Raw genomic sequence first — 23489 nt, forward strand, 5'->3', positions numbered from 1 at the left:
TCTCAACCTATGTATTAATAAGATCACTAACATTTAGTAATTTATGTTCTTTCTTGCATGGTCTTATTTTTTGATTTTAAAAAAACAACTTTCTTTTTTCCTTATTCTTTCAATCTGTGGCTCTCAGTCTTGGCTTATTTTATTCCTCCCAGGGCAAATTTGGCAATGTCTGGAAACCTTTTTGGTTGTCACAACTGGCTGTGGAGGAGGAGTAAAGGACTAGGGGAACTCCTATAAAATCATAAAATGCACAAGATGGCTCCCTAGCAATCAGTGATCCTTCCCCAAATGTCGATCGTGCTAAGGTTGCAAAATTCTACTCTGTTCACTTTAAAAATTACTGATCCCTGTTTTATTCTTAAAATGATTATTATATTTAAAAATGATTGCTTCTATTTATGCTTCATTGTAACTCATACTTTTCTAAGTCTGTAAAAAAACTGAGATCTTGTCCAAGTTAATAGGTTAAATAGCAGTGACCATTTACCAATATAATTCTTTTAAAGACTTTCCCCTTTGTTTCTTTAAATGTTGACAGATATAATGAGAGTTTTGATGGCTATCATCATGTAATTCTATCAATTTAATGTATCTTTGTTAATCTGTTTTATAGGTCCCTTTAGATGGAATGTAATATAGCAGAAGCCTTTTCATCGAAAGGATTCATACCCGCATTGTCATTTCTGCAATAAAACAGAAAGCTAAGTGGTGGAGGCCACAGACACCTCAAACCTGGATTCCACAATTCTACATTAAGTGCTGGAGTTTTTATTACTCTGCTGTAGGAAAGCCTTTGCCAATGCTTACAAGGAACTGTTTATCCCTGCTTCTCTGGGTCCTGTTTGATGGAGGTCTCCTAACACCACTTCAACCTCAGCCACAACAGACTTTAGCCACAGAACCAAGAGAGAATGTTATCCATCTGCCAGGGCAGCGGTCACATTTCCAACGAGTTAAACGTGGCTGGGTATGGAATCAGTTTTTTGTGCTGGAGGAATACATGGGCTCCGAGCCTCAGTATGTGGGAAAGGTAATGGCGTGTTTCTTTTGACAACAGCTTGATAGCAAGGGGGCTTATGCATTGTGTATTGTGTATGGATGTTTTGCACAGGAGCTGAACAAACCAGTGAGTAGAACACTGGAATTGACGTCCAAGAGACCTGGTTTCTCTTCCTGACACAGTGGACTGGGTAAGCTTTGGAATATCCTTTAATCCCTCTTTGCTTCAATTCTCCGTGGTTATTTTAATGAAGTTAGTATCTATCCTGTTCCTACTTTTGACATTATTTGCTAAAGATGTGAAGTTAAAGTGCATAAGTGTAATTAAAAGTGTTCCTCTAGCACATAATTGCTCATAGCCATTCTGGAATCGTTTACCAACAAGAGACACAGGAAAAAAAATCACCAGGTATAAATATTCTAAATTTTTGTTGGTATCCTTGAATAACAGGGATGTCCTTAAGAACATGATGTACCATGTAGATTGTGGTTGTGGATTACAGATAGTCCCTGACTTACAATTACTTGACCTAAGATTTTTTAACCTTTACAGTGCTGCCAAAGCAGTATGAATTCTGTACCCACACAGCCATTCGGTTTTTCGCTTTTAGTATAGTATTCAATAAATGGCATGAGATAGTCAACACTTTATTATAAAATAGGCTTTATGCTAGATGATTTTTCCCAACTGTAGGTTAAAGTAAGTGTTCTGAGCATGTTTAACTCTGACTGGGCTATTATGATATTCAGTATGCTGGGATATTAAATGCATTTTCTACTTAAAACGTTTTCACTTTACAATGGGTTTTTGTGACATAACCCCCTTGTAAGTCGAGGAAGATCTATATTTGATTTGGTTTGCTGATACTTTATACAATTTATTTATTATAGGTTTTATAGGCTATATGAAGCTATTTATGGCCAAGGTAATAAATGTTGGAATCCAGATATGTACACAGCAATTTCAATACAAAATACAATTTTTAAGTATTATTGTAATTTTAAAGATATTTTGTTTTTTTCACAGTTGATGGCAAGTATGTGTTTCAGCACATTTATGCTTTACTGCTATTTTTCTTACATAAAAATTTGACCTATGTCTATAATAGACTTTATCAAGGCCAATGGAGTTTTTCCCATTAAAAAAATGAGTATTTTATTTATTTTGATTTTGTTAATTCCATTTTTAATTTTCTTAAAGATTTTGTCATGGTTTTAATTTTATATGTGTGTATATACATATATATATGTATTTGAAGATGGCTTAAAATAAATCCAAAAAGAGAAATAGAAAACCATAGTAGACAGAGTATTAGGATGATATAGAAGATTATGTCTCTGGACTATTAAGTCCCTAGAGATTTCTGAAAATTTACACTAATGAGATATATGAAGAGTCTTATGATTCCAATGCTGACTTAAAGGAAGCAAATCTATTTAACACATAAATTCTTTGCCCTATATTTTTAGAATTTATCCTTAGGAAATTTATTTAAAGAATATAGAATAATTCAGTGTAGAAGGTCTTCGAATAGAACCTTTTTTGAAAGTGAACACATAGCCAGTGTTGTCCTAGGATGTACAGGGCCCTCAGCAAATATTTTTTGTGGGGTACCTATATATAGATACCAATTTCTAGCGACTTTGCAAAAAATAATAATAATAATAATACCTTTAAGCAGTAGCAATGTCCTTGACAGAATGCCCACCAGGAATCAGGGCCTAGTCTTGTGGCCCTGGGACAATTCCACAGATGCCAGTCCTGAGATCCACTGGGTACCAGGTGAATCCACAAGTTGAGTGGAAAGTCAGAGAGAGCCTTAAAGGGGAGAGATGTCCACTGAGGCCCAAGAAATTCCCGTTCAGCCCAGAGCATCCCACTCAGATGGCATTGTTTTACAAATGACCCTGGGCACAAAAAGGGCCTTAGAAAGTTTTGAGGAAAGCACTCCAAAACATAGATGTTCTCTAATATTACTGAACATTGTTTCTGCTTATATGATTCTTCTATATGATTACATAACATAAAAACCACTAAAATTTCCTTTGGTGAGATAATTTTACATTGTTCTGGTACACTTGTTTCTTGTGAGTTAATTATCTGGGTTTTGAAACCCAAGACAAGTGGAGAGGTAACATAACTCTAAAACTCTGCCTTCTGGGTCTCAGTTATTTTAACTCTGCTTGTGATGGAAGCTGAACATCACACTGAGGTTTCTGGCAAATGTCCATTGAGAAAGCATTCTCTGATTTTGATGAAAGCAGATCCATAGCTTTTACTTGCTGGATTTTGAAGTAAGAAAGCTGGACATGTTGAAAATTTCATGAAACTGAATTTTAGTCTATCCTAGATAAGAGTAGAATTTCCCCTCCCAATGAACATGATTAATAAGACCTAGGATGTGCTCATACAAGTTTTGTTTGATATTCTTGATTTCTATTTTTATAATTGCTACAATAGTATGGAATTTATCCAAATCATTTAAGGAATGAATTAGTATTTACAAATAGATTAAAATGGAGTAGGTCTAAAGTCTAACCTATTATGAAATTAAAATATTATTTTCATAGACACGTGGCTCCCCATTTGTAAAGTGTAATGAAAACCTATGGTTCTCAGGCAATGTATGTTTCTAATGTAAATGAAACATCAGTTGCCAAGATTTTCTTTCCAAATGAAAACTAATTAAAGTTTAATTAACTCTGTCTTGGTGATTCTAGATGTGGGAATAGTAATATGATAACACTGGGACCAATTCAAACCATTATATGTATGAGTGTAAATATATATAAATATAGATGTGCTCCTGCTCTTTCTAGAAAGGCTTTGAGACAGTTCATAGTAAAGTGAAGTATTACAAATAATATAGAACTCAGTGTAAAGCAAAGATGCAAATGAAAAAGTGCCAAGCACAATGGTCAATTGAACTATTATAATTAAGCTTCAAATTTAACATATGTTTCTTTCAGCAAGAATGTACATGGAAAACATTAATTTTTAATAGTTCCCCTTATTGGAAACTACACTTATTGAGAGAATAAGTAATTTCCCTACCTTTAAATGTAAAATAATTTCTTCCAGTAGAAATTTATTGGGGCAGGGGGTGTTGCTGATTGGCTTAATGGATTATTAGGCTCAATGATAATTACATTTAGCATTTTTAAAGGGGCAGATGCTATTGCTGACATCTCTTCAAAAAGGGCAAACTGTGGTATTGCTTATAATGAATACTACTTTATATACAAATAAATCACAAGATTGTCCAGAGGTAAAACCAATGCTTTTCTCAAACAGACATTGTAGATTCAGTACAACAGCTGGATAAGTGTAAGATGCCATATTTCAGAGCAATATAAAAATTGATTTTATTAGCAAATATTTTTTAATCCATAAATTACCGATGACACACTGTCACCTCAAAAAAAAAAAAGATATTTAAGACACACACAGGTACACAGACACACAATACACATTCACAGTAAACTGGATGCTTATTTCAACAAATATAACTGGGTGCCTTTGTCTTTATAGTACTAAGTTACGTCATAGACTCAAAGCTGTGTATCAAGAAAATGCTACCTGGAGCTCCCATTATGGCTCAGCAGGTTAAGAACCTGACTAGTATCCAAGAGGATGAAGATTTGATTCCTGGCCTTGCTCAGTGAGTTAAGGATATGGCATAGGTCACAGACATGCCTAAGTTCTGGCATTGCTGTTGCTATGGTGTAGGCTGGTAGTACCTGAAGCTCTGATTCAACCCCTAGCCTGGGAACTTCGATATGCTGCATATGCAGCCCTAAAAATAAAAATAAAATTAAATGCTACCCGTTTTATTTTCAGAGAATAATTTAGAAAATTTAGGTGTCCCTTTGGATGATCTTTGTTATTTGTTAGAAATTCTTAAATTGAAAGTGTTTACAATGGCAAAAAATTAAAATGTGAAGCATATATAAATGCTAATTTTAGAGGCACTTACTTATTCAACAAACTTTTCATTGAGAGTACATTACAATTTCAGAAAATTTTAAGCTTGGTGGGGATAAATTTAAGTATGAATGTCTTTAGACTGCAATTATAACAAGTAAGCCTTATTGAGTGTTTCTTAGGGGACAGTTTTAATTGCTTTACATACATAAATTTATGTAATCTTTGTGTTCCCTTTGTGGTGCAGCGGAAATGAATCTAAGGAACCATAAGGTTATGGGTTCGATTCCTTACCTCACTCAATGGGTTAAGGATCCTGTGTTGCCGTTAGCTGGGGTGTAGTTCACAGATGTGGCTCAGATCCTGTGTTGCTGTGGCTGTGTTGTAGGCAGGCAGCTGTAGCTCCTATTTGACCCCTAGCCTGGGAAACTCCATATGCTGCAGGTGTGGCTCTAAAAAAAAAACAGCAAAAAACAAACAAAACCTTATATAATCTTCACAACAGGACTATGACGAAGATTATTAGTAGCCTCATTTTATGTATCATAAAAACATTAAGTAACTTCCCATGGCCCAACATACACTCAATGCTGAAACTAGGATTATAATCTGTGTATTTCAGCTCCATTGCATCAGAAAACATTACATTTTATTAGCGCATAAGAATTTAAGAGCTAACAAGAATTTTAACATTCTGTCAAAAGGGTGCTATATATAACGAAGACTGTAGTAGGAATTGTGGAGACAAAGGAAGGTCTATGACCATGCCTGGAAGATGGAGGAATTCAAGAAAGGCTTCACAGATAAGGAAACACCTGAGGTTAGTCATGAAGGATGACTTTATTTTTTTCAGAAAAGATAGTCTGAGGAAAAGTTTGTATAAGCGCTGACACTTGAAAATTCAAGATGAGCAGAAATAACCATATTTCAGTATAGTCAGAGTGTGAAACCAACACTTTAGAGTAGGTCAATACAGAAAGTGCTGAGGCTCAAGTCCAATACCAAGGTTAATAATATTTTTTCTTTTAATCTTCTTAAGTTGAAGTATAGTTGACATGGAATATCAATTTCAGGTGTACTACGTAATGATTTCAAATTTATATACATTATGAAATGAACACCACAATAAGTCTAGTTAATATAAGTCACCATACATAATTACAATTTTTTTTCTTGTGATGCAGAATTTTAAGAGATACTTTCCTAACAACCTTCAAATAAATATCCAACACAGCATTAGGAATTATGACCACCAGGATGTACATTACAGTATTATTTATCCTGAAAGGCATCAGGATCCAGAAAGTGTCTTGGTCGAAGATTCGCATGGACAGAACTGCAGTTCTAGAATGATCACTCAGAGATCCAGTTAAAGGACTCATTGGAGACAGAGAAACAGACATGGAGATAAGAGAAAGTATGGAGGAGAAGGTTATAGTAAGATTGTCCAAGAAGTAAGCAAAGGAAATGGGATATTAGATTCAGACATTTGAAAGGTACGTAATAGAAGATTTTAAGATCTATTGGTCATGGGAATGTAAAGGATGGAACAAATTAGGAAGAATTACAGAGAAGATATGAGAATCCTGATTCTAACGACAAAGTATAAGAAGGATAATTAGGTACATTAATTAGTAAGAAAAAATAAAGTCATTCTTTCAGACTCACCTCAGGCAGTTCCTTATCTGTGAAGCCTTTCTTGAATTCCTCCAAACAAGTATTAAAATGAGTTAGGGAAAATAAACTAAAAGAAAATTGTAAGAATGAGAAATGACAAAAAATGCCTAACTCCACAGATCAAATTAAACAATGAAAACACTCTACTGATTTTGTCAGTTAGTGAGCCAGAGGTAAACTTAGTCAAATAGTTTTATTGTTTTCTCTAGTGCGTAAAGAATGGAGAAAGGGGTGGGTACAGCCCGGAGATGACATTTCAAAAGTGTAGATGAAAGAGATTGCTCTATGCCCTATTGGTTTGACCAGTTTGATCTATAAGGATTCTAGGGATTCTATTAGTGTTCTCCAGAGAAACAAAACCAACAGGATGTGTGTATATATAAAAGCAAATTACTTTTTAAAAGATGTTCAGGTGGTAGAATCAATCAGCAATGTGGGATTTTCTTTACCAGCAAGAAGCCCTAAGAAAGGAGGACCAGGAGTAGATGATTATATCAGTTCATTACTACAGATTTATGGGATTAGTGTGATAGAATGAGAGAAGAGTACTAAAAAAGGACAAATCTAAGGGTAAACAGGATGTAACTACCAACAATGAGGTTCCAAAAAGAATTACCAACACAAATATATTCTTTAAATATATACGCATGCCTCAGAGATATTGTGCATTCAGTTCCAGGCCATAGCAGTGAAGCAAATATTGCAATAAAGCGAATCACACAAAATTTCACGTTTCCTAGAGCATATAAAAGTTACATTTACAGTTTATGTAGTCTATTAAGTGTGCAATAATGTCTAAGATAACAATATACATACCTTAATTTAAAAATACTTTCTTGCTAAAAAATGCTAATAACCATTATCTGATGACTTCATCAAGTTGTAGTAATAACGTCAAAGATCACTGATCATAGATCGCCATAATAATAATAATTAATAAAATTTTAAATATTGTTTGAATAATAAAATGTGACACAGTGGCAGGAAGTGAAGAGAGTTGCTACAAATCTTCAATTTGTAAAAAATGTGATATGTGAGAAGCACAATAATGTGAATTGCAATAAAATGAGGTTTACCTGTATGTGTGTATTCACACACACACACACAAAATTCAAGGCAGAGGTAATAGAATTTCATTTTTTGTAGTATATGTTGAATTTCTTTTGGATTAGTAAAAAATAAGAGAGATAATATAATTGCTTATTAAAATAGTTATAATTGCATTCCAAAAATATGTCTATCTAGAATTTCTCCTAAATTAGTACAATATTAAGATGGTAATTTGGTTCAAGTATATATCCCTTTACATCCAATAAAAATGCAAATTATATCATACTGTTATACTAACATATTTAAAAGTTGCTTTCATGCCTCAACATCTATCTATCTATATATCTGGTTCTTGAATCATAACTTTTTAAGAAACTCATAATCTACCTTCCATGATTCAATTTATTCCTAAAGCATGAGCTTTCAACAACAGAGTAATGCCGGTTCATTTGAGATTCAAGGTTCATAATACCACCTCAGTCTTCATACAAGATTTAAAAATCTTATGCATCCTCTTGACTCCCGCTTCACTTACATATCTGAGAAGATCTGCAGCATATTCAAGTGCCCTAAATCAAGGTCTCATTTCTAATCCATTCTGTTGGATTGACCTTGCTGCTAATCAAAAGACAGTTGTTATCTGTTCTTTCTGTAGCAAAACACCAGAAGGAACCATTAGGTAAGCCTGCTATTTTATTGCACACCTTAGTTTTTAAACATATCCCTAAGTCTTGAAGTTTCCCTGAAAACATGGGGCTATTTTGAAATAATCATTTTTGGGGGTATGTTTAGAAAGAAATATGTTGAAAGGGAAAATTGCTGAAATAGAATTTGAACAAATAAATAACATAATATACTAAAATTCTTGTCAAATAGTCTATGCCATTATATGCCAGCTCCTCTCTCTCTTTTTCAATTTATTTCTTGCTTCTAGACTGCTAGTTATTTCATAATAGCTGTGCCATAAAGGTTTAATGGGTTTATTTTAATTGAATTGGCAGGACCTTGAATGAAATTCAACCATCTTTAAATCAATATACAAATCATTAAAAATACTGTTTTAAAAATAACATGTACAGCATTAGTTTTGAGCACTCTTTTTAAAATTTATTTTTCTCCTTTTTTCCTTCTTTCTTCTCCTTCTCCTGCTGTTTTCCCACCCTACACCTAATTATCTTTCAATCTTTCTTTTTCTTCTATTTCTCTGTTAAGGATTTCTCTGACTAGTTCTTTAAAAGCTAACATAGGAGGCTTTTTGTTTCTACTTAAGGCTTTGTAATATTTATTCACACAAAAGTGCTTAAGGACATATGTGTCAATCCACCTGACTAAAAACATAGTGGGATATTATACTGTTACCCGAAATAACCCAAGTGTGTTTATCACAAACTTCACAGTACAGGTCACACTGTGTGTGTGTATGTCTGTGTGTGTGTTTCCAAAATATTTTCAGTAAAGCATTAGTTGGAATCTTTGGAACACAGTGTTTCTGTGGGCTAACACTGATGAGTCACTACAACTTGCTAATTATGCCAGGTAATAAGAGGGGGACCCAATATAATGATTAGAGAAGTACCCTGGTAAAGACCACCTGTATGAAAAGATCACAGAAAAATAGGGATAGAATGACCTAAATAATAAATATTTCAAATTACATTTGTCATCTTCTAAGAATATTGAGTTTATGGATTTATGTCCCAGTTGGGCCATTCAAACCTACACTTGTAATATAGATGGGTTATTTTGGCACATTTTAAATGTAGTACAGATGGATGAGAAAAGTTCCTCTTTCTTGACTCTGAAAAAAGTGAAATCACTGGCATAGAGGGTCCTATCTATATACATTTCATTGTGAGGAACAGCATAATTTATTGCTACCAACTTTTAATAAATATAACTAATATATGAAATTACTATTATGGAATTGTATATTTCCTATCTCTGGAATTTCCCAAGGAGATTTCATCAAAGAGATTTCCTAGGTAGCATATATCAGTGTAACCCCTTTAGACTTTTAATGCATGCTTATACTCATTATTAAGGAATGCTGTTGCTTTGTTGTTTTATATCAAATATAAGGAATTGTTAGTCTTCCACAGTTTCATGAATGTTGGAAGAAAATACACGATGCCTGGGTCAGAGGAAAGGGACATTATCACTCATACCACAGCAAACAACATGAGCCATCAGCATAACTGGGTCAGTTCCCATTGTTTCATGCGCCATTGGGAGAAAATGGAGAGGCACAAATGGATGCCAGCACATGCAGTGGGTTGTGTTACAGGAGAGGAACCCTGATTAATTATTTCTGCCCTTTTTTTTGGGGGGGGGGACATTACCTTTATTTTACTTCATAGCAAGCATTATCTGCCATTTACTTTGGTAGAAGACAGTGTATCTCAAATTTTCAAGGTTGTTTGCTATATAAAAGTCATGAAAATACAGTCTTGAGGAAAAGGGCATTTAGTACTTTCTGTGTAAGACCTGCAGGAACACAAGAGAAGATGGAGCATGATCTCTCAATGTGATGGGTGTGTTGACTCACTAAAGCCACAACATGTAATGCAGTGACTTATTAAAGTTAGAAACAATCTAATACTTCCTTCTGCCAGCTATCTGAATTGCTTTGTTAGTAGTCAAAAGATGTTTTTTTCTCTCTCTCTTTTTTCTTTTACTTTTTAGGCTACATTAAAAAAAAAAATCATACCCTCTTCCATTCTGAACTTTGGACTTAGCCTTATAAATATAGAGGAGGAACTGAAGGTGTGAAGAAATGTTCCAAGTCTATTTCTGGCCCTTAGTGATATTTGTCTCCACAAATTAACTATCTCCTCAATAAGTATAGCCTTTTCAATATACATACTTATTTTTCTTATCTTAATGATAGAAAATAAATCTTTCAGCCATTGGGTGAAATATAACTTCCTCATAATTATATTGTTAGCCTCACTCCTTAATTAAAATTACTTTTTTCATCCTAAATGGTGACTTATTATAATATGGAGTGAAAAGTTTATATAGAATTAAACTTCTCTATATTCAGTGATATTGAATTTTGAAATAACTTGAGGTAGTTTGGAAATATTTATAGAATTTCATGATACTTAGCCATCTATTATAAAGAATATGAGATTGTAATTCAAAATGTTTTCAAAGTGATGAGCATTAAAATAGAGCCATGATATTTTCCCATGATATACAAAAGGCACCAAATACAATTTTCTGTTGAGTACGCTTTTAACTACACAATAAATTGGCAGCACTGACACAAAGGAATCAGAGATGTGTTGACCATGTCAACTACTGTCACAAATAAATTTCAAAGGGTGACTTTTGAAATAAATTTTCTGTTCACAAAGAAGCAGTGTTGTTGCTTGAAAAACAAGCAAAATAAGTTAAAACACAAGGAAAACCATACTCTAAAAATAAGGCCAGGTAATAAGAAATGGTTGAAAACACAACCTTCCAGTATTTTTCACCTCAATTAAAGATTTCAAGCATCAAATAGGAAAACATTTAAATTATTTTTATTATCCAATAAATGATTATGATCAGGAAATTCCTTTAAAGTTCTTGTTTTGCTTCATAATTCTCTACAAATGATTGAAGAAACATTGTTTTACTTAAGCAATCAGAGCTTCTTAGCCCATTTAAAGCCTAGTTTTAAAATTACACTTGAAAATAAAAGTGAAACAAAAAATAAGTATAATTCTCTTTGTCTTTTTTCCCTCCCTCCCTTCATTATTTCCTTCCTCCCTCCCTCCCTCTCTTCTCTCCTTCCTTCCTTCTTTCCCCTTCTCCTCTTTTTCTTTCTTCCTTCTCTCTCCCTCTCTTTCCCCATTCCTCCTTCTTTCTTTCTCTTTATTTCTTCCCAGATTAGAACTTCTTCAGAGAACAAAAGAAGGGGAAATATAGGGGGAAAGTATAGGATATTATAACAGATTAAAAACAGTAAATATATGTACAAAGATACAGTAGACTTCCTTTTTGATAGTATCTTTGAGGATTTCCAAAAATTCATACATATAATTTGTAATATCAAGGAATCACTTCAAGGGACACAATTTAATTTGAAAGTTTGCATATCCCTTAATTCCTTAGAGGACACAGAGCAGTGGGTGACACATTTGACCACTTCACTTTCCTTAAACAACTGGACCTTCATCACACTGTGAAAGTCTATGAAAACACTTCACGTGTGTCCAGTTAAGTAGATGTTTGTAAATATCTGGCTCTTTTGAATCATGAAAGAGCAAGGTTCCATCCTCATGGTTTGGGGTCAGAGTAGGGGAAATAAGGAGAGGATGGAAGAAAGTCATTTTAATGCCCCGTTATCCCTGGTTCATCCTTGTCTCCAATATCTCAGTGTCTGCATTGGCAACCTCCTCAAAACATACCTTTTTTTTTTTTTTTTTTTCTTCTGATCTCATTGCTTTATTTTTCTCCTGGAATGAAAAGGTGGTTCTGATCCTAAATCTGATTAAATAATTTTTTATGACTGTTACTGCTGTATATGGAAGTTCCTGAGCTAGGCCAAGGATTGAATCTGAGCTGTAGCTTAGAACTATACCACAGCTGTGGCAATGCCAAATTCTTAACCCACTGAGCCAGGCTGGGGATCAGATCCAAGTCTCCGCAACAGCTTGAGCTACTGCAGTCAGATTCTTGCTATCTTTTATTTCAAAGAAAGCGAGGTCTAGAAAATATTTTGTCCAATGAAGAAAAACTTAAAACTTTAATGTGAATCTTTCAAACATGAGTTTTGATCAGGAATTGACCAACTGTGGCTTTCAGATGCACTCTAGACTGCTGCCTGCTTTTGTAAATAAAGGTTTATTGGAATTCAGTCATGGTCATTTGTCTACATATGTCTACAGTTGCTGTTACACACAATAGCAAGGTTGAGAGTTTAGGATAGGAACTGTATAGGTCACAAAATCTGAAAAACTTGCTATCTGTCTCTTTACAGAAATCTTAGATAACTACACTTGACACAAGAAGAATTCTGTATGGACTTAGGCCTTTTATGTGTAGGCATTTAGAACAGCTCACTCAGTCCTGTCTGAGAACTTCAAGGTTCTCCTTCATGGGCTGGTTGTCAGAAAGGGGTCTCCTGGGAAAGGAGTGGCAGGATACAGTGAAGAAAACCCTGCCCTCTTTTGTGGCTTTGAATAACCTAACTACCTCAGCATCCTCATCTTTAGGGTAGTGATGATATAGAAAGAAAATAATAAGGTCATTGTGTGGGTAACTTAATTCACATATGAGATGATGGGTATAGATTCTCAGCCAAGTATCAATAATATTACTGTGCTACTTTCTCTCAACAATTTTTGCCCAGTGTAGAAATCATTAACATTTCTGAATGGAATATGGGAATTTGGGCTTCACAAAAGATGTCTAGATTAATCAGAATGTTCTTTTCACTTTTTGGAACAAGAGAATCATCTAGGGGGTATCTGTCATAGTCTATGGAGTAAGACTTAGATTCCCAGTTCCACTATTACTCCTTAGTTTACCAAGACTTGCTCAGGACCAAGCATGCCCAAGTTCCAAGTTCTTGTTCCCTGATCTAAGAGTATCCAAATGGCCAGAACAACAGTATAAGATAATCTTAGACATATAGTCATGATGAGCAGGGAATTTATCACTAGGATTCATTAAGCTCATATTGCTGAGAGTGCAATGATTCCTACCATATAGCATAAACAAGCCTATTCAAATTTAACAGTGTGTTGGGAAATCAACTTAAAACTAAATATATTCATGAGAGCAAATAAATAAAATCAAGACATAGACACTTGTAGCACACTAAATGTTAAATCAATGTTAATATGCATAGTGGAGAAAATAATGTAAGCATTATTTAATAGACTCTTTGGGAGTTCCCATCATGGTGCAGTGGAAACGAATCTGACTAGGAACCATGAGGTTGCAGGTTCGATCCCTGGTCTCGCTCAGTGGGTTAAGAATTCTGCGTTGCCGTGAGCTGTGGTGTAGGTCATAGACGTGGCTCGGATCTGGCATTGCTGTAGCTCTGGTGTAGGCCGGCAGCTGTAGCTCCAATTCAACCCCTAGCCTGGAAACTTCCATATGCCACTGGGTTGCCCTAAAAGGATAAAAGAAAAAAAAAAAAGACTCTTTGCAGTTTTCAGCTAGTTTAGACACATTTGTTATGTATAATATCTGCTCCCTATATATTCATTACAACAAACAATTACAATTGAACTTTACAATTATATGTAAATTTTAAATTTTTACGTTTCATGGAAGAAATCTAGTTTTCATAGTATAGAATGCCAGTGTTTAAAATTCAACATTTATAAGTATTATTTATTATATATATTTTTATCATTATGTACAAACATGCACTTATTAATTAATTTACCAAACATATTTCTAGTTTTTGCCTCCACTGATCAGATGATTCTATAGTATAAAATCTTTGAATAAATATCAAACTTTACTTATTATATGGGATATTGAATATATTTCAGAAATTATTATTTCGTTTTTATCTTTCAATCATGTTTGAAGTGTAGTCATAATTATATTTCAAAGGTAATGCCTTCATTAAGGCTAGGAATACATATTAGTGAATGAAACATTTTGGGTCAAACAATGATCAAGAGCAGCTATTAAGTTAATAACCAAATGATTAAGTAGAGGAATATTCCAATTAAATAAAATAAAACAGTTACTTATAAAAAATTATATAGTGTGTGTCACTTTGATGTACAAGAGAAATTGAAGAAACACTGTAAATCAACTATACTTTAATTAAAAATTGGTAAAACATAAAGAAAAAATATATATACATGCTCAATACACTTAGCTTTCTGGATAAAAGTTCAGAATAACAAATAAGATTTAAATCAATGTATAAGAGAAGGTAAGGACTGTGAGAATTTGGGATGAGTAAAATGTGAACTTGGATAGAAGGAAAGAGTGAATGTTATCAGGAATGAAAATATAGGTTTTCATATACTCCCCTTAAGTTCTGGGTTTTCAAAAATAAAAATCTACACAATCAGGTAATCCATACTTGCTATTCTGAGATGATAAGAAAGCACATCCTGGAGTTCCCATCGTGGCGCAGTGGTTAATGAATCTGACTAGGAACCATGAGGTTGCGGGTTTGATCCCTGGCCTTTCTCGGTGGGTTAAGGATCCGGCGTTGCCATGAGCTGTGGTGTAGGTCGCAGACGCAGCTCGGATCCCCCGTTGCTGTGGCTCTGGCAAAGGCCAGCGGCTACTGCTCCTATTTGACCCCTAGCCTGGGGACCTCCATATGACGCGTGTGCAGTCCTAGAAAAGGCAAAAAGACAAAAAAAAAAGAAAAAAGAAATAAAGCACATCACCATTTACCAGCTGAGTGGGATGGCTAGTCCCTTCCCAAGTGGCTTGCACCTGTCATGAAGTTTTCCTGCAGCTGCTTCTGTAGGGAGTGAGGGACAGACTGCAGCAGTGCCGGGCCAGCTCTGACTGGCCTTGCAGTGTAGGACTCTGCTGATTTTTTAAGGATAGGACTGCTCTTTGTGATGCAGAGGAATAAGTATTTTCTTCTCTTCTTCTATTAACTTCAATAATCCAGTTAGGGATAGGGGTATGACTGATGTCAGGATAAAATTATTAATAGCACCGATTTTTACTTTCAAAAGTGTTCCTGTTTGATGACAAATTATTTGGCCTCCTTAATATGTACATCATTTAGAAAAGCATCTGGGTCTCAAAGGCTATGTCCACATCATTATAGCTCTATTAAATCACACACACATGTATGCAGTGATTTTGCCCCAGGCATGCCCTTTGCAGTTGATTGGCAGAGCATTCAGAATCGGCTGCACTCTAGACCTAAAATAACACCACTCTCCCGTGGCCTTTTCTTGGTTTTAATACAGAATTTTCCTGATCATTAGGGTGACTTTTCCCCTGTTATTCTTCTGAACATTTGGCCTCAACTGGGGACTCGAAATACCTTGAAGATATCTAATCACACTAACAGCATTTATAGGGCTACTAGAAAATTATTCTGCTCTTTTATAAATTTTTAGAAAAAATAGATCCATAGAAGAAAAGTTCAATCTTATTTTTATAGTCACTGTTAGTTAAGACTGGCCAGACCTTTGCCCAACCAATATGCCTTCTTAGAAAACTGTCCTTACCTCAGTGGGAAGGTGCTGTACCATATATCTACATAGCTAAAGTAGGCCAAACTATTAATTCTTTCCAGGACTAAGAAAAAGTTTGGTCCAAGGGTAAATTCTACTCTTCTTTGAGGACAGAAACTTATTAGAAAGTACTTAATTGCAAATTTTCCAGCATCAAATATATACAAACCTGAACTCCACTGGATACCAACTAAAATTATGATGGGAAATAATTTAGCTATAAACTCATTGGTCCTTCGGCTCTAGGAATTATTTATAATTTAAAAAAAATAATTTGAGTAGATTAAGACTTTGAAACAGGAGATGATATAATGGAGATGGTGTTTCTAAGAATCATTTCTTGAAAGAGTAGAATTTCTAGTGTTAAGCAGCTGACCTCTATTATATAGCATAGTTTAGAGGTAAAGTACAAAGGAAGACTAAGAATTTCCTTGACCAGAAGGGATAGTAAAATCTATATTATAACAGATAAGCACAACCAAGTAAATAACAATAACTAAAATTAATAATAATAATATCTAGGTCCTTCAAGCTCTAGCCCAACTTGAAAGGAACTATGACTTCTGAGATATGAGATATGATACAAGATATTTTCAATGACAGTGGAAGTTTATTTTTGCTGATTCTAAAATAATGCCTTTGGTGTTAAAGAGCTAAGAACTTAGGCATAGGAAACTATGGCTTTGGCACAAGGCTTAGGAATGATAAGAATAGGAGACATTTGAAACTCCTGTGAGATATGGGCTAATAGAATAAATATAAGAAGTGATATATAAATAAAGAAGTGATATAAAATATTAGTAATAATTATGCCCATAATGTAGTATTTTTTATTTATTTATTTATTTTTTGTCTTTTTGTCTTTTTGTTGTTGTTGTTGCTATTTCTTGGGCCGCTCCCGCGGCATAGGGGTGGAATCGGAGCTGTAGCCACCAGCCTACGCCAGAGCCACAGCAACGCGGGATCCGAGCCGCGTCTGCAACCTACACCACAGCTCACGGCAACGCCGGATCCTTAACCCACTGAGCAAGGGCAGGGACCGAACCCGCAACCTCATGGTTCCTAGTCGGATTCGTTAACCACTGCGCCACGACGGGAACTCCCAGTATTTTTTATTTCTATGTGGAGAGCATTGAGGACTTATTTCATTAATTCTTTAAGCATCCAAAAAAGGGGAGTAGTATTGTTTTCTGCATATTAAGTATAAGAAAGTGGAGGCTTAGAGAAGTTCAGTCACACAGGTAGCTTGTAAAAAGGGGGAGCATGAGTCCAAAAATAGGTATCCCTAACTGTGAAGCCAGAATCATAGCACTCTTGATACAGGGGAGGTGTGCCTGCATAACCAGGATAGCATTTGACAGTGTTTAATATGTCTTCTGGCACATAAAGCATGTTAACAGAGAGTAAAGCAAGCTCCCAAATGAGACCAAGCTGTTGGTGAAAAGCTCTGGGAAGGCACGTATCATTCATTCTCATGATGTCACTTTCAAGGAGATAAAGAGATGATGCTGAATGGGCTATAGCTTAAGACATATGTTAATTCAATCCCTGAAGAAGGACATTGCAATTACTCAATTATTGGGTAAAGAGCATACAAGAGAGTTTATATTTCAGTGGATATGAAGAGCTTTGTACTTCAGTAAGACTTATAAGGCACCCCTCCAGATATTTCTAGATAAATCAGTACTTCAAATGTTCTCCTGGAATGATTTTTTTTTTAATGAGAGATTCTTATTAAAAAAAAAAAGATTTTTTTTTTTTTAATGAGAGATTCTTATTAAAAAAAAGATTTTTTTTTTAGGATTCAAAGTCTTTATCCACTTTCTTAAATGAAAAAAAAAACTGAAAAATATAACCATTATATTAAAAAATATTAAAGATAAGAAAATCTTCAAGGGTCTATTTTAAAATTAAGTTCATAAATGTTAGATGACAAAAAATACAGCGATATATGCATAAGAGGTTCTGAATCTGCTTTGAATAGTCCATGGTTGGAACTTAAGCTGTTCATTTGTTATAATATTCTGTTGATATTATATTGATAAAACATTTAAAAACTAATCCTCAGGTTCTAACAACTTTAAGATAAATTTAACAGATGTAATAAACATTTATTTTAACTGAAAAAGAGATTTCATAAAGCATGGTGGGGCCAATTACATGGAAAACAACAAATGCCTATGCCATTTGTCAAAACAAGTTTTGAATACAATTTATTGATTGTTAAGGAAAGCAAATCTTGCAAACCAAAATAAAATGAGTAAAATTTGTTATTTTCTTTTCATTAGAAAGCAAAGGGTTGACACAGACAAGCCCAAACAACACCTCAATGTGCGTGCACAAAAATGTCAAAATTGAAGTTCATGTCTGCACCGCCACACAACTGGTTACGTGGCTTCATGAATAGAAGGGAGATTAGAGGGAGGAAGGATGGGCTGTCATGGATGAACAATTCCTGAGAAAACAGTCACAGACACTGGCTGAAAGGAGATAATCACACATAGTTTTAGGTTGCCAGTTATGCTTATTGAAGTGAGACCAATGAATTGTGAAATAAAACAGCCACATAATTTCTATTCCTTTATTGTTGTGAGGATACAATGTAGCAGAAATATACTTCAAATAAGATTATGGGAAACCAAAACAAGTCAAAAAAGATAAAATAGATAAAATTTAATATATAGGATGGTCAATTTTTTATTTTTCACTTGTGCTGTTTGTACAGGGTAAAGTGCTGAAGACTTTCACAGATCACTTTCTTTATTCCCCTCAAGATTTTTAACCAAGGGGTTGTAAAATGTGTGAAGTGGTGACCCACATGTTTAAATCCCAGAGTGGAATTTCATTAGAAGAAAAGTCCATGAGATAAAAGAATTTCCAAAGTATTTGAACTTTTACTTTCAGTTCTTGGAGACAATGGGTTAAACACATAATCTCCAAGTAATATTTCTTTAAAGTCTTATTAGTTTCTCATTACATCATGTGTCATGATGTTGCTTTTCAAACTACACTCTTCCCAATCTCTGAAAACTGTTCCAATTCTTGTTCTCTTCCACCATATTTTCATACTTTTTGTCTGATTGGGCATCACAAATGCTCAATAAATAGTTTTCTACTTAGGGATAAACTTCAGGATAAAGGGAGGAGAGATGACGAAAATAATCCATGCCAGAATCATTTTTGAGGGTAGTAGAAGGAAAGATTAGTAGCTCTCTTACTTTAACAATTTATATCTTTTAACTTTAATAATTTACATCTTTTCACATATGTATTTTCATATCAGGGATGACAAAAACAACACTTAGAGAAATGATTTCAGGTGGCTAAGAGTAGCCAAGTTTAAGTCCCCCTGCCTCTTTCAAATGATCCATATTGATATGGTCTATCTAATAACAACAATTAAAAAGTTAATATAGAATCCTCCGTCTACCCAACTGTACTCTTTATAGTCTACTACATGTAAACTAATATGGGATAATTATTTATAGAATAAAAATACTGCATTTTATTAAAATGGCAGCTCAATAAAATTTTTAAAAGATCATTACTTGGAACCTAGGTGAGTTTCTCTTAAAATTCACTATAATAAGAAAGCAAAATATTAACTACAGATCTTATTATTAAGCACTTCCTGTGTAACAAGCTCAGAGTTAGAGTTCAAATATTACCATGAATGGGGCAGTGGGAGGGTCCATCTCTAAGTGGGTCCATAGTTAGGAAAAGTCATCCATGTCTCCGTAACAATGGTCAGTTTTTACTGCAGCCTTACTTTCCCTAAAGCAGGAGTTCCTAAGGACTTATCACAATTACCCAGAGTTAACTGTTACAAAACACACACACACACACACACACACACACACACACACAAAGAAAGAAAGAAAAGGAAACTTTCAGATTCTTTCCTGACAGAGTGTGAATAGTTCTGTGTAGGATATGAGCACCTTCATTTTTAACAGAAAATCCTTGTGAATCAGATTTAAATTTCCCAGTGATTTCACTTTGAGAAACATTGCCTTAGAGCTCCATAAGAATAGTGACTGGTGGTTAAATCACCTTGTACATGTTAATTTTAAGGCCAGTGCACATGGAGCAGATGAAGTTCTCACAATATTTGCTATTTTCATGGTTGAACTCTCACTGGGGAATTTTAGTTTCCAAATCGTCAGCTTTTTCAGAAACTCTCCATAGAATACCAAGTATTGAGAACAGACTGTAATTTCCTCAATTGTTCATAATGCACCACAGAAAAGAGTTTGCTATTGTCACAGTAATCCAAGACTAAATTAATTCCAGGTGTGTGCAGCTTAAAAGGGTGATAATTGGTTAGCAGATGAACTGACATAGTGAGTAGCAAATGCATGTAATGGTTGTTTAGAAGTCTTTAACTGCTGAGATGTACAATAAAAAGTTTAACTGGATTTTTCTATTAGAAAATTACAATACTTCTAGTCAGTATATTACTAAATTTGTTTGATTTAATTAAGCAAGTCTTTGTGAATCTCTACTATGTGTTAGGTTGTGTTTTAGACATTGGACGTACCATAAGGAGCTCATATTCAAACATATATGAAGTTATATAAGCACAGTGCAAAATACTGAAAATGGCTATGCAAACCTAGGTTACAGATGTGCCCAGAAATGAGTGGTCAATTCCAGCACAGTGGTCAGGGCTCAAAAGAGTCGGGAAGGTAAGTGGGGAAAGAGCAGCTGAGCAAGACCCATAGAGATTTTATGTGGTAGGTAAAAACTGGCCTTGGTGTTTGGTTGTAGGAACTCAGCATTTAAAACAACTTGTAGGAAATGGGTGGAGATGCTGTACCAACTCCACCCCACAAAGACAAAGAAAAAAAATGCTGCATCTGGAAAACATGGGTTTAGGCACTGACATGGAAACTCTAAAATGTTCAGAGCATCTAAAGAAGCACAAGCAAAGAGTTTAGAAAGAAAGAAATGATGTGAAAGTGTCCCAGATAAGCCACCTCATGAGGGCTATTCAATGATTGATAAGGCATTTAGTTTGTGTTCTGTTAAAAAAAAAAAGAGTTTAAAACAAAGGAAGGAAATTATCATAGTGCCATTTTGATAGACCTCTCTGACGATGACACAGAAGTACATTGAAAATGTATTGAACTTGAGGAAGGGAATCCATAAAGAGACTGGCACAGACATCAGGGCATGGAGAGAAAAAGACAAATTTGAGATGTATTTTAGAATCAAAAGCAGCTCAACATGGACAGGGAAGAAGGGGAAGAACTCATTATTACTGGTTGATGGGACTTGGTGTGCAGCAGTGCAGTTACATACAACTCAGTCAATGAAAATAATTAAAAAAAATCATTTTGAAAGAATTTCTGAATTCTGGACACCAGATTTTGGTAATAGATATGAACCACTAATTCCCACCATATGTATATATCAACTCCAGCATATGTTTGTATCAATACCAGCCAGGGATCTTTAATCCATAAATTTACTAAACCAACCTAAGAATTTGTTGACAAGGATTGAATCCATACTCTGTAATGAGAATTATATGCAAATTTCTCTAGGTTAATTCAAGCATAAATATAAGATACAAACTATAAATTGTATATTTCATGATGTATAACTCATAAATAATGGAAAAAATTATTATAGTTTCTGTTTGGCATATTAATAGATTTATCTTTTGCCTAGACATGCAGATCTTCACTGTTGCGTAGACTACTGGTATTACAGTTCTGTTCTGGGCCGTCATTCCCTGTTTTCATGCTCCTGAATATTATTTGCAGAATGTCCTTACTAATTCTGCCTGAAAGTAGTTCTTAAATTTTATCAGTACTTTCCATAAAGGCATTTATTTGTTTGTTTTTTATGCTCTGAAAAATTTGGGGTAGTTGTTTGCCAGGTTAACCTAAATGCTTGTGTATGGTAATATATGCTTTCTCTCTTTTCTACTATTATATCTTCCTCATTCCTTTTTTTCTCTATTTCCTTTTTTCTTTTAAATTCTTTTATCTTTTCATGCCTTAGGCACTTAATTTTTTGTTTCTTTTGGCTCTGTTCTCCTCTGTGATATCTCACTCCTTTACCAGGAAAAATAAATTATGACGAGATTTTTAACTAAAAACATACTCCCTACTATAATTAGCATGATTATAATCTTCATATATATGAGCATGTGAAGCTCCTTTTAGTGTTAAATACCCAAAATATAACTCAAAATGCCAAACAAGGAAAAGGAATACATTGTGCCCAAACCATGAGCTATTAAGAATGTACTAAAACATTTCAAACATCATCAGTATGCTCTTGAAGTTTTTCACCTCTGCTTTTTCTGCTTTTCAAAATATATATGACTTTATCCTGTTAGATCAAGTGTTTCTGCAATTTGAAAACAATAGCTACAGACAGTTAGTTTATTACATAGTCGTTATTAGAGCCTGATGAGAGAAAAAAGAGACTTCTTCCTTGCCAAATCTGGGTTACCTTCCACGTCCAGTGCATGAACGATATGTGCCCATGGAAAATGGGGTACAGTGATATATCTATCTTGTATCATATGATTACCCCTGAGAACAAAGGCATTTTAATCAGCAGCCTTTCACAGAATGCTATTTGTAGAGAGAGGCAAAAATGAAGTCTCTTAGAGTAAGGAGATAATATGGATGAAACTAAAACCAAAATATCCATTATACCCTACAACATTCTTTATTACACTAGTTACAGCTCAAAGGCATTCAGGGTGACCATTTCACGCACATTATCCTGCCTTAAATAAAAAGAGATCATACTGAGTTGTTAAAATATTAATGAAACAATGAGAATAACTTTAAATGTGTATGTTTGAGATGATGACAAGTTCAGTGGTTTAACTGGACTCTAGAGTTGCAGTTTGCCTTGGAGGTGTGAATTTGGAAGTCAATGACAGAAAGGGAACAGTTGAAAACTGGAAGTAGACACAAACACCTATACATACAACAATTCAGCATTAAATCTATTCTACTCGACCAAGTATTTGGCACAAAAGTGTACTGAAGGATCGTTCGCTGAATAGCTGGGGCAAAAGTTGTGCAGTCTATTTTCAGCTTTCAAATTTTCTTTAATATTCATGTAACATATAGGCATAAAGACTTGGATTTGGTTGCTTAAATGTTGGGCATGATTGAGCAGGCAGGTCTGCGGATTGTGTCTGAGTGGTACAGGCTTTCAGGATTTAGGCTTAAAGATGTTGGGGAAATGCCAGAAAGCAGTTAAGAAGAAGGTGCAGTGAGCAGCTGTTCCTAGAGAGACCCTCAAAGTCATTTCTTCTTTTCTTAAATATCTGAGCAAGTGGGTCTCCAATATTCAACCAAGTGAATTTCTAGCACCATCTTGAAAAAAAACATGAGACAACTGATAAGATGTTCTCCAAATTTTGGGAAATATTTCCAGGTGACAGCACTTTTCTACCTATAAAGATAAAAGAAAAAGTAAGTGAGGAAGAACCATAAAGAATAATTTCCTTTGAATGCAGCAAGTTTTGTGAATCAGATTTAGTGTAAAATTGTCTCATGCTATAGCAGTTAACATCTTTCAACCATGTGCCACTGTATGATGCTGCTTTTCATAAATATTTTAACTTTTGATTATTCAGAGTAATCTTCCTACATTACAGATTGGGAAAAAAAAAAAAAAAGAACTGAGGT

The 23489-nt window shown here is 34.5% G+C and overlaps 1 protein-coding gene across 1 annotated transcript in view; it reads left to right on the plus strand.

Annotated features, from left to right (window-relative positions):
- Positions 1–640: 640 nt before the first annotated feature.
- Positions 641–23489, plus strand: part of CDH12 (cadherin 12) — a 285184-nt gene continuing 262335 nt past the window's right edge. The window contains exon 1 of the mRNA XM_047754076.1: positions 641–1030. Coding sequence (XP_047610032.1) covers positions 800–1030 — 231 coding nt within the window. The 5' untranslated portion in view covers positions 641–799. The remainder of the gene's footprint in view (positions 1031–23489) is intronic.

This window comes from Phacochoerus africanus, chromosome 1, assembly GCF_016906955.1.
Source record: "Phacochoerus africanus isolate WHEZ1 chromosome 1, ROS_Pafr_v1, whole genome shotgun sequence".
Classification (NCBI taxonomy): domain Eukaryota; kingdom Metazoa; phylum Chordata; class Mammalia; order Artiodactyla; family Suidae; genus Phacochoerus; species Phacochoerus africanus.